General features: G+C 48.6%; 1 protein-coding gene across 1 annotated transcript in view; it reads right to left on the bottom strand.

Annotated features, from left to right (window-relative positions):
• Positions 1–725: 725 nt before the first annotated feature.
• LOC137894101 (NUAK family SNF1-like kinase 1) overlaps positions 726–12,315 on the bottom strand; it is a 12,525-nt gene continuing 935 nt past the window's right edge. The window contains exons 2-7 of the mRNA XM_068739573.1: positions 8,889–9,009; positions 5,390–5,541; positions 4,247–4,312; positions 4,050–4,169; positions 2,479–2,611; positions 726–1,819 (exon numbers count right to left, since the gene is read on the bottom strand). Coding sequence (XP_068595674.1) covers positions 726–1,819; positions 2,479–2,611; positions 4,050–4,169; positions 4,247–4,312; positions 5,390–5,541; positions 8,889–9,009 — 1,686 coding nt within the window. The remainder of the gene's footprint in view (positions 1,820–2,478; positions 2,612–4,049; positions 4,170–4,246; positions 4,313–5,389; positions 5,542–8,888; positions 9,010–12,315) is intronic.

Genomic DNA, 12,315 nt, shown 5'->3' with positions numbered 1-12,315 from the left:
TACAAGCGCAGACGTACTTATATATATGCTTAGTTTCTCATCGCTGAGTAACATTAATTATATGTCAGTCCCACACAAAGAGTTGAAGACTCTTCCAGTAACAGCCAGCACCCACCGGTTGTTGCTGTTTTTTCCACTTAAAACTAAAAGCTAGTCAAACAAATTATTAATAAATAAACAGTAATTTCAGTTACTTTTGGATCAAGACCCTGGTTGTGTTTGCTTGTTTGTTTCTTTTTTTTTTTTAAAGGAAGTAATGATCACCAAAAACGCGTGCTCCGTTTGAGTTCCAAGGTGCTTTTTTTGGTATACTCAAACTGGGTGGTGTACAACGAGAGCCGACCAGTTCCCGGTCTCTGCGTTTTGTGAATCCAACTTGCCTTTTTTTTTGCTGAATATGTAAACATGTTGAACACAGCAAAGTCTCTGGGCGGGCCAAGAAAGCAGACTGGGTGGCATTTCTTCGTGCTAGCGCCTTCGCTCTCTTGTTCACAACCCAAACTACATTTCCATTGGCTCGAGAAGTGCACCTAAGTGTGTACATCTGTGAGTGCATGTGTGTGTGTGTGTGTGCACAGACATATCATTCCCATCATGATTTCACCCTGTTTGGAAAACCACAATTTTCCAAAAGGTGTATCCCAGCAACACACTGGTCGTTAATGCCGCCCGTAAACATCGCTACACATGCACAAGCCTTCCGCTCATTCTGCCACCCATCTTTTTTAGGTGAGCTTGCTGCTGATGTCCAGGGCTTGCTGGTACACCTGAGTCATGTCCTCCAGGTCCCCCAGCAAGGAGAAGCTGCCATTGTCCCCCGGGGAGCCTTTCATTTTGTGTCCACGGCTGAACTTGGGTCCCTGGTGAGATGGGGCTGCCTGGAAGCCCTTGAAGTTGGCGAGCTGCAACAAGTTTTCAGCCGAGGCGCAGGCCCTGATGTTTGGCCGCAGGTGGGGGGTAGAGGGGTGCCACTCGGCCCCGCTGAGGCCGCTGGGCGAAAGAGACAGGACAGAGCTGTCCTCCCCGACGATGCTGGACGGCCGACTCTGACTGCGGGACAGACCAGAGTCGGCTGACGGAGGAGGCTCACCGAGGATTCCGGCCACCGCTGCCGCCGACGGAGGCCCGCTGAAGGTGGAGTACTTGCCATTTCGCTTCAAGATGCCCTTTCTCCCCATCGCTCTCTTAGGTGGGGAGGTGGCTAGCACAGACATGCTGGCACCGCCTAAAAGCTCAGAGGACTCGCTGCGTTCGGGCGAGGAGTAGTACCCTGATTCCCGCTGTTGGTTGTTCTTCAAAATGCCTTTCTTGGGCAGAGATGGCACCATCCTGGCCGGTGAGCCTCCTCTCAGAGTCGGCTCATCTTGCTCTCGATCTGGACTTGAGGCTTCCTCCCCCCCTTCAGTGTTGTGAGGCAGGACTGCCTGATCCAACTCCCCCTCTTCTGGGCTGGCCGACTGCTGCTCTTCAGTGACCCTAGTCTTCAGGATCCCTTTGGGTCTTTTCAGACCTGGGTTGTCCTCTGCTCCACAGTGCGTCTGTCCTGTCTCCACATTTTCCTTCTTGGACTTCTTGGGCCTCTGGCGCAGCAACTGGGGCATGACAGCAGCTTTGGCTCCAGAACCACGTGGCTCAGTGCGGTTCTGCCAGTCGATGAAGCGAGCAAGCATGGGCGAGCCCCCATGGTCACGTTGGGTCTCACAGTCACACACACTGTTCTTCCAGCCCCAGTTTACCCACCAGTGGTTGGCGATGTCCTCCACTGTGGCTCGGCGCTCAGGGTTCACCATGAGCATCCAGCGGATCAGTCCACGGGCATCTAAGAGGAAACAAGAGCAAGATCTCTCTGTAAGATAAGTCGTGCTTCAAAGCAGATATCATCTATGCTATTGAATATGAGCAGATAAAAAGGTGGGTGAGTTTGATACTACCTCTGAAATTTTACTGGGGTCACATTTTTCATCTTCAGTTTTGATATTCATTGAAATACACCTAAATGTGATGCGTTCAAGCAATCGGGCTACGACGTAATGAGTTTTTGCAGCACTTCCTGTGGTGCAAAGACACCACAAGAGACGAATTGGTTATGGCTGATGCTTTTATATAATGGAATGAAAACAATCGTACTGTCTGTAAATCATATGTGATATACCGGTAATAACTTTTTATACAGAGGGTTTTAAAAGCAACAGCTGTGACACAAAGACCATTAATCACTATTAGTCATTGATAGCTACAGAAATGCAAGTTTAGTTAGATGACATAAAAAATACAACAAAATTCACGCCTTTCGTAGAGTTCAATAACATGAATAAAACCTCTCTGTCGAGGAAATACATTTCCATAAAAGGGTTCCAGAATGTAGAGTTACTCAAGATGAACGTGTCAACGCTACAGAAAAATGGCTACGTGCATTGCTCGCTTCCTCTGTGGTCACGGCGAGCTAGGTTTGCTCATGAGCAGAGATTCCTGAAGTACCTGAGGACTGAGTCGGTTCTTTGTAATCGCCGTTGCTAATCTGGCGAATGAGGTTCTTGTGGTCTCCCCCATCAAATGGCATGGTCCCATAGACCAGGGTATACAGCAGCACCCCCAGAGCCCAGCTGTCCACCTAGTGAAAACACAGCAAAAAAAAAAAAAAAAACAGTCAAAAAGTAGTTCATTCAGTCGCACGCAGATCAGACAGCCCTGAGGTGCGTTTGATTCTTTTTTTCAGGAATGAAAAATGCAGATCATTTCAATTACGCTCTGGAGTTGACATCAATCGCCACCACAAAGACTTTTTCACACGCACACATCACACAGCATCTTTGTTAAAGAGACTGATGACTGTGCAAGAGTTCTGCTTATCGCTCACTGAATTAATAACAAATGGCATTAATGCGGTGGGAAATGGCTCGTTTCCACGCAGATAACCCCGCCCCACCATCCCTGTCTCTTGCTCGGTCAGGCAGAAGGAGGCTCTTTCTACCTGCCAACCTAATGCAACGTGGCTGTCTAAGGCAGCCGCCACATAAGGCTCTGTGTATGTGCGGAGGTGCAGCAAAGATATATCGGCTCCTAATCCGTTCGCTGGAGACACAACTGATCGGCAGATGATCCGTCTGTGTGCAACAGTCGGTGTGTGCGCGCTGTGCTGACCGTGGTTTACACGGGAGTGGAACGTCCCGCTTCTGATGGCAGTAGCTGGAGCTTTAAGACATAGTGTAGGAAAAGGAAATCAGATAGGGAGCATGGTGTACTTCCTCCAAGGATCTGAACTCATATCAAGAATGTTGCACTCTCCGCTTGCTGTTGGTCCGTTCCCAAGGCGAGACAGGGCATGCACTATTGTCGTGTTCTATTTTCTTTGCCTGTGTTTGCTGTAATTTGTGGCCTCACCCCCAACCAGGGTTCTGTAATTTCTGGAATTGGACTGCTGTAGTTTTTAGCACTCTGGAGTAAATTATAGTGAATTATGTTAAAATGAATGGTTGGCGTTGAATATATAAAAATGCAAGTATTTTCCAGCTCTGTTCCTTTGTTTCATGTACCGGTAACCTACAGGAGCAATTTTTTTTTTTTGATTTCAAGTGTATTTCAGAAGGACTCTGGAATTGCGAGATAAGTGGCTTTCGGGGATGCATTTTCACTCTCTTTCCTTCAGCCAAAGTATTTCCCTTTAACCATGAGTGTCTTTTTTTTGAAGCCGCGGAGCATTCTGATCCCATTAAGATGACGAGAAAAAAAAGTTCCTCACTTCAAAGAACCCAGACAACATAGGAAGGGGTGCTAGCGGGCTAACGCCATCAGAGCTGACCCACCGTGGAGCCGCATGAGAGAACCTCCCTCGACTGGAGTTGAATAGTAATCCCATCAAAGCAGCGGACAATAATGATTAAAGCTATATGTGATGAGAGCTTCCAAGAGTTTCACGTCATATTTAACAGCTATAGGGAAGAAAAGAACAATGATGGCGGATGCACACACAGGAAGACGTGCTTGGATATTATGCTTACAAATAAAAAAACGCATTGTGTATTGCCATTGCTCGATTCCCTCGGTCTCACCTCCGGGCCGTGATACGGCCTCCCGTTGACAATCTCTGGCGAAGCGTACAGCGGACTGCCGCAGAACGTTTGCAGCAGCTTGTCCTTGTGGTAGAGGTTGGACAGCCCAAAGTCAGCTATCTGTACAAACACAAGCGCAAATGATTGAGGCACTCGACTGCGGTTTGGGACGCGACACAATCAAGAGGCGAATTTACCTTAATATTACAGTTTTCATCCAGTAGCACATTTTCCAGTTTCAGATCCCTGTGCACAACTCCGTTCTGAAAACAGAGAGAGAGAGGAATAAAGAAATGATTGATTAGTCTATCAATGCTTTATTCATGAAAGAGTATTCCAAGTCAGTTAATTGTATTAAGACACGATTTAGTATATATTTTTTTAAACCCTCCGTCTCTCAAGGGAAATCAAGGCGTTCTGTTGGTCTAGTACTCTTTAATTGGTCTTGTTCCCTCAGGGGTCTTCATGTCGACATCTGCTGAGAGTTTCTTTTTAAATGGACTCGCATGTGTCACATAAACATTAGCCTGTTATTACCACTCTGTATGAATTATTTTCTCACAGCGTCTTCGGATAAAAGACAACTTATCTGCTAATGTCTGAGTTTAAAGGGAAAAATAATGTAAGTAACATGTGGCACGCAGACAGAGCGAAGCGCAAAGCCGGTCTGGATGTGGAGGAGTGATCCCCCCCCAGAGTAATCTTTCCGCATGGCACTCATTCCGGCTGCTTGGCAGGGAACTCGTGTTCGCATGATCCATGATTGGTGCATAAAAGGAAGAGATGCTTGTTTGCTTGCTCGATGCGTCCGTGACTCACATCCCTTCATCCAGCCCGAGACTGTGCCTGGTAGCGATGATTCCTCCTATCTGAGGACCAATGACATCATCCCTATCTCCAGTTGGGAATAGGATGACAAGGGTGGGGTTGTCAGGGGGGTTGTTATCTAAACAAGCCCAGGGACCTTTTGATTTCGTTGCTAGGTAGTGAGGTTTGAAAGCGGGGTTAACGTAGGCGTGGCTGGGGCTAAATCTTTGGGGAAAGGCAGAATCCTGTCTGTTGCTGGACTGTATTCAAAGCATAAACTTGAATTCAAATTTCCTGCGCTCCAACTTTACCCAGAAACAGATGACGCCCTCAAACCAGCGGGCCAAGGAGAGCATGGTGTGCAGGTTAACCGGCTGTAAGGCCGACTCCGGCGGTGCATGGCTAAAGTTACAGCAAGGATGCTGCAGCCTGGCCGGGCGAGTGTGAGGCGGCAAAGCGGAATTCAAGCTGAGCAACAAAACGAACAAGCAGCTTTTTCTTTCTTTTGTATAGTCGGCTGTGGACTCTCTCACCTTGTGGCAGTGATGCACGGCAGAGACTATCTGTCTGAAGAAGTGTCGCGTCTCACGCTCGCTCAGGCGGCGCCGCTCGCTGATGTAGTCGTACAGCTCGCCCTTACTGGCGTACTCCATCACGATCACGATCTTATCCTTATTCTCGAACACTGGGGGAAGAGACAAACAGCTGGAGTTAATCGACGTCACTGTCGTAGGCTCCTTTTGCTTCACTTCAAGGCTTACATCACCTAAACTCCACCTCATGCGTCTGGCTCCCTGCACAGCATCACAGGGAGGGGCTTTTAACTCAATCAAAGCCGCTCCGCCGAGACCGCAGCGAGTGGAAAGAAGCTTTGCAGCGGAAACACAACGGTGTAACAATGCCCTGAACACACTGCTTTTCACTTGTGCATCATGTGATGCAACATGCGTGCCCCCTCTCCCCCCGCGTTCTTCACGCCGTTTGGACCACAGAATCTGCTGTGGTTTAACATTTTGCAGACACTTTTTTGTTTTTGTTGTTTATCAGTAGTTACTCGTACAAAGAGAGACTTTATCAACAGCGCTGACTGATGCTACAGGTACAAAGCAAGGCTGGATAATCCATTCTAAATACAGCTGAGACTCGCTGCACATCTGCTGACTGGAGAAAGTAATGTTATTACAGTGTGTGTCGCTGCAATGCCTTATTATCCACCTGCCGTCATCAAGCATATCATTCCGTGTCATTAGCTATAGTCATCTGGTGTGTAATTTCAACTTGGCAACGCACCTCTCTCCCAGTGCTTTGGTATGTGGGGAAGGAAAAGGCTAAGAGGAAGAGCGAGTGGGGTGATTTTCCCACACCACGGGGTTGCCAGGGGTGAAGGGCCTCTGCTTTCTGCGCCGCTGAGTGGACACCTCCCGAGTTGGTCACAGTGCTTTCCTCGGCTCTCCTCTCAGGGTTCTTTTAGAGGCGTAATCCTCTACAAAAACACGCGGCTGCTGACTGACGGTAATGCTCCCTCATTGTGACTGTCTGTCTGCTCGGGACGTAATTGACAGGATGGGAGCCAAGAACCCGTGAAGGATGAACGGACCCCGTCCTCTGATTGGGTGGGGGGGGGGGGGGGGGGGGGGGCAGTGACCTGGGGTGACATTCACAGTGATGCGTGGCAGGATTGCACTTGGAGAAATTCTAACCCGTGCACTCGCATTGACCTTTGACCCCCCTGGTGGTGAATGATTACCTGTCTTACATAACTTGGGACTCTTCCAGCCGGTCGCCCCGGCAGCCTCGCTGTCTCTCATCAGGTTTTGTTTGCAGGTCAGGCCCCCATATCTGACTAATTAGCACCCCTTGTCCTATTTGCCTGCACTGACGATAGACCACTGCTGCACCCCACCACCCCCCGCCCCTCCCCCGTGGAGAACAAGGAGCATTTACTGCAAAATGCGATCATGTGATAGGATGAAACCACAACACAGAATCTACAGGCTTTAAATTGCTATCTAGGGTTATGTCACCATTAGATAAAGCAGTAGAATGAATGCAATAAAAAAATAAAAAATAATTGTCGCTCTTCAGTCACAGCACAGTTTTATTTCTGTTGTAACTTTATATCAGCGGCTTATTTCCCTTTTCCTTCTCGAGAAGGAACAGTTCGAGATTCCGGGAAATGTTCTGCTGTTTTCTTTTTTTCTCCTTCCTGAAGCTGCAGAAACCGCTGCATAGTGTCACATATACGTACGGCAAATATGATATTACAGGCAGCAGCAAAGTTCTTGGCTTTGAATTTAGAAAGAACCCCAGATGGTTCCAGAGCGCTAACCGGCTACTGGCTTTGGTTTTATATTCACTGTGCGAGCATGAGAGCGCCGACGATCCCTTCGTCTTACTCGCAAAGAGAAAGAAAATGAGTATCCCCCCCCCCCCCCCCTGCAATATCAAACTAACCCTTTGTGTGCCAGATTTGTCAACGTGGATGCACGGGATAGCGTGTCAGTTAAATGCGCTGATGTCTGCATGCACAGCATTCTTAGGGGTTGACTATTAGCTTTAAAGGGAGTTACGCCCAAGGAGAATAGAGCAGAATCCCTGCACAGCGTGCTGGTGGATGCAGAAGAACGCGAGGGTGTTGGGGAAAAAAAAAATCTATCCTCACACACACATCTGGTTCAGCTTTGCCTCATACAATGGCAGTTAGCTCGGGCTGTTGAGGAGGGTGTTGCCGGATACACACATCTCAGGGCCTCCCTATATATCTCTGAAGCAAAAGCTGGGTGTCGGCCAGACCACAACAGTGAAAGCGGGGATTGGGGAGCAAGCCTGGTCGAGTTCTTGGTGGAGCGGTCTCCTTATAAAGTACGGCAACGCACACGGAACACGGTACGCCACACAGCCTCCATGAAGAACGTTGGTTGTTCTTTTTTTTATCTTTGTCCCACTAAAGCAATAAAAACTCTGCTGCACTTCAGCCCTCCAACTGATTACTGGCACGCTCCCATTACAAACAGTGATGTTTGTCACCTTTTCACGTTGCTGATAACAACCTGGGGGACTTTGAAACTTAACAACAAGGGGTCAAACGAAAAGCCAGCTGCACCACACAATTAGCCGCCGTCTCGCCAAGGCGGCTAACCAGGAAAGGGCGTTGGAACTGTTGATTCGTTAACATAGGGCCAAAAAAAAAAGTCACAAATCATAGCAAACCCTGCTAAAGTCCAGCGTCTTGTGACTTTAATTGCAGGCACATAGGCCAGGGCTACATTATAAGAGCTGATTAATTGCAAGCAATATGTTGAAGGAATTCCATGGGAATTGTCCAGAATTAATACTCGCCATTAATTCTAATCTATGTCTTCTTGCAGTGAGGTTAAGGTCATTCTGAATGACTCATATAAAACAGAGGTCCCAAAGAGTAAATATACGGGTCATTTAATCCTGCTTTGATATTTAGTGAGTTGCTTCCTGGGGCAGACGCATGTTGACATTGCACCGAAGAGAAAGATTTGGGCCTTTCCTCCCCCTGCATGACACGGAACCGGCGTGAGACGGGGCTACGGGGTGCAGGCCTGGGTCAGTGAGCGTAATGCAGTGTTGTCCAGGTTCACAGACGGACAAAGGATTCACTAAGAAACATATATTTGCAAAGTGCACACGTACAAGTCGAATCTGCTTCCCATATGCAGCAGCTTCTAAGCATCAACATATGTCTGGACCTGAGATCAAGACCAGAGAAGACTAGAGATGAGACCTCGAGATCTGGGGAGAGGCTACGCCTTTGAATAATGCACACACATTCAGAGAGATCCAGATGCGCGCAGACAAGAGCATCCCGACTGTAACTGGTCCAGCAGTCAGACAAAAGCGTGGGAAGATAAATAACATCCCAAACCTGGAGTCCAGTCCTGCTTATAACGATCCAGCTTGGGCAGAAGTGTTGAATGAGTCCAGGGTGGGGGAGAGTGTTTGAACGTGTGTGCTTTTGTTGCAGAGTGCGTGCTGTTTGTGTTTCCAGATGGACCGCCTCACCTTCGTATATCGAAATGATGTGTGGGTGGCGGAGGGATGACATGATCTCGATCTCTCTGCGGATGTGAACCATGTCCTGCTCGTCTTTGATCTTCTCCTTCCGAATTGACTTGATGGCCACCTTTGAACAGAGGACAAAACTCTTTGATTAGGTGACAAACGGCAGCAAAAAAAAAAAAAACATTTCAAATTAAGATACCACAGGTGCGACGCGTGTAACCATTTTAAAACCCTTCTTATTGCCAGACTAGAATATAGCGTATTTATGTCACATTGTTTGGATTATAAGGTCAATTTGCGGCATACGTGTGTGTTTCATTGAAAACAAAAGCAAACTGAGAATGCACTCCTAAATATCCTTCCTATATAACCTCTGTGTACGCCGTTAACCTTCTTTATCGACCCCCTCAGGTCCAACAGGGCCCGTCGAACAACCTCTGACCTCATCACTGACATGACATCCATATAAGACAAACAAGGAGGGGCTGTCACCCCAAGTCTCCTACTGTGTAATTTACTCCGGCTCTTTTCTGTATGAAGCATAATGAAGGTGCTTTTTTTGGAGGGGGAGGACTAAAACAGCCAAACGCATGCCGCCATAATGGAGGCTTGCTTCTCCTCAGGCCTGGGATCTAATCAGGTGCTCATCACTGTTTGGTCTGCGCCTCTTATCCGGGCCCTCAGTCCTCCTCTGACAGGGATCAGATGTCAGATTCACAAAGTGAAACTTCCATTTTCATCCTGAGGCAGCCGTAATTAGAAAACAAGATGCCAACATGTACATGATACTGATGCCGGTGTTTGGCAGGTATAACCCCGAACACAAAGAGGTAGCTAAGGATGTAGGAGGAGGCCGGTACTTTGAAACCTGAACCTATCTGGAGCCAAAAATGAAAGTGTTACATTTGGGTGGAACAATTGCTCACCAAAGTTCGCCCCAATGGCTGCAGAAAAAAACTAAAAAAATCAGCAAAGGCAAAGCATCCATCAAGAGTTGTGGAGACACATCGCAAACGTCACATGTCAACAGCGTGCATGGTGGCACAAGAGATTGCCGAAGTCACGGCCGCCATTCTCCTTCACATCTGTGTTTCGGCTGTCAAATAGACACTAAAATCCCTCTCCAATCTTTGATTGTCGACGATACTGGCATCCTGTGGCCTGCTGGGATTTTTATGGGACGGTCATAAGAATGAGGATTCGGCTCTCCAGCAGGTCCGCTTGCAGGATGTTCGGCGCTTGATCTAAAGGTTTTTTTTTCTTATTCCCACTCGTGTCATGGGAATGCCACCGGGCTTCCGAGTTAGCCGCAAACTAGACGCATCCAGGCCTCGAGCACGGCGCTTCTCAAATGAGAGGTTAGTGGCTCAAACCAATCAAAAGTACACAAGTCTGGCAACATGTCAACGTAATTGCAGCCTAAACGTCCTCAATTGAGTCACGGATTTGCTTTGATCGGGACCGTAAGTCGATCTCTCTGAATCCTGTTAGTTTAAACTCGTGTCCTCTCCTAGCTCGGTGGCATTCTGAGGAGCCCGGCTTCGTTCCTTGCAGCACAAACCACAGGCAGCAACAAAGAGCCAGAGCTGATTACCATGTAGCATCAATAAAAATAACCCCAAACCGGAATGGTTCCCTTCCAGAGCGTGCCTTGATTGCATAGAAGTTAAAGAAATGATACCTTCATCAACAAGCTGTAGTTCAGGGCGTCCAGACGCTGCGTTCGTTGTTTGTGCTTTCCTTTACCTGATTCCAATTTCACGTTTCTTCACTGATCCCTGACGCTCAGGCAGAGGCCTTCAGCGCCTGCTTGAAAGAGCAGCGAGGCGGGATGTGAGTCCTGATTTTAATATGGGAATTCATTCAGGAATTCATTAATCAAGAAACAACCTCTGAAGCTGCACGCAAAGTCGAGCTAATGGTCTCTGCGCGGGCCGTAACCTTCATTCCACACTGTATGCGAACCCGTTGAATGAACCGGGTCTCCCACAGTGGGCTTGCATCGACCCTGCGCTGACCCTGACCCTCAGATCAGCCACTCAGCAGCTGTCTGTAAGTGAAACCCTACGACTGTCACTCACGGTAAACAGGCGCCGCGCCGCCGATGAGACAGGGGCAGCTATGGGGCCGCTCTCATCCGCCCGCCCGCCCGCCCCCCAAAACCCCTCGTTCACAATCCAGTTTGTTTGAAGCGAACGGCCAGGCGTCGCTTCACTAGAGCCTGACATCTTCCTGTGATTTCTCAGGCCATTAAAATAGATGAAGTATTCGTCATGGGCCCGACCTCCCCGGGTTTCTTCGTGGTCATCGGTTGTGTTGAGCATGAGCGCCTGACTCAGAGCGGGAGGGTGGTGGTGGTGGTGGTGGGGGGGGGGAGCGAGGGAGGAAGAGGCCTGTCAGTTTTTCAGAACTATATTGCCATGTGCAGCCGGGAGTCGTAACACCCCGTCGACAGCGCCGCACACGGCAGAGGAATGTCAGTGCGTTCCCCTCCCGTGTGCCTCTCCAGTGAATCCATTGTTGGGGGGTGATGTAATCTGGTGCTTTAAACTCATATTAATACCCTTCTCACTGATGCTGCCTCTCTCTAGTTATCTTGTGATTCCCTTAACTGCCCCCGCCCCCCCCCGCCTGTGATGGATTCCCTATGCAGGATATTAACCTTCTCTTCCCATCTCATTTCCTGCTGCGACTGGCACTTCATGTGTCACTGCCTGTTTTAGGGCCCCCCAGCTATCACATTACGACGCACGCCGTGTCTTTCTCACGGGCTCTACAAACATAAAACGCCTCTTCCGGAACTTGTGCACGCCGTCGTGCATCTTTGAACGCGATTTAAATGATCAACATTGGCCCGTATAACGGCGGGATTCCACTGAGCTGCTGAGTGATGCAACATATGGCCTCACAGATTAGGGCAGACGATCCCTCAGTTCCACTTTCACTGACATACGGAATGCGCCCACGTCTAATCAATCTGCCGTCAGTTCAGTCCACACATGCTCTCTCTCTCTCACACACACACACACACACACAATCACATGCAAAACTTGCACGGCCCATCTCGTCGCTACGCTCGCTCTGCTCTTTAGCATTTGGGTTGTGGAAAGGACAGTGGAGACGATTACATAACGGTCTCGCCACGTGGTTGCATCTGCCATATGGACGCAGGAGACCACCTTTGGGTCAAAGGTCAAGTAAACTCCATCCAGACACACGTGGCCCTTGAGGTAGCCGGGCAGCTGCGCTCTGCTGCGGTTCCATGTCTGGAGGCGTTGATTCTCTCAAAGGACTTTGCAAAGATATACAAACTCCCACATGAAGAAAACGTGTTTTCGAGGAAGCGCTGAATGGTAACGCTGAAGTGTTTGCAGGAGGTTCCAATGAACAGGGTGGAATTTGGCCACAGAATTAAATCAATATCTCT

Source organism: Brachionichthys hirsutus, chromosome 5 (genome assembly GCF_040956055.1).
Source record: "Brachionichthys hirsutus isolate HB-005 chromosome 5, CSIRO-AGI_Bhir_v1, whole genome shotgun sequence".
Lineage (NCBI taxonomy): Eukaryota > Metazoa > Chordata > Actinopteri > Lophiiformes > Brachionichthyidae > Brachionichthys > Brachionichthys hirsutus.
This window is presented reverse-complemented; position numbering and strand designations above follow the sequence as displayed.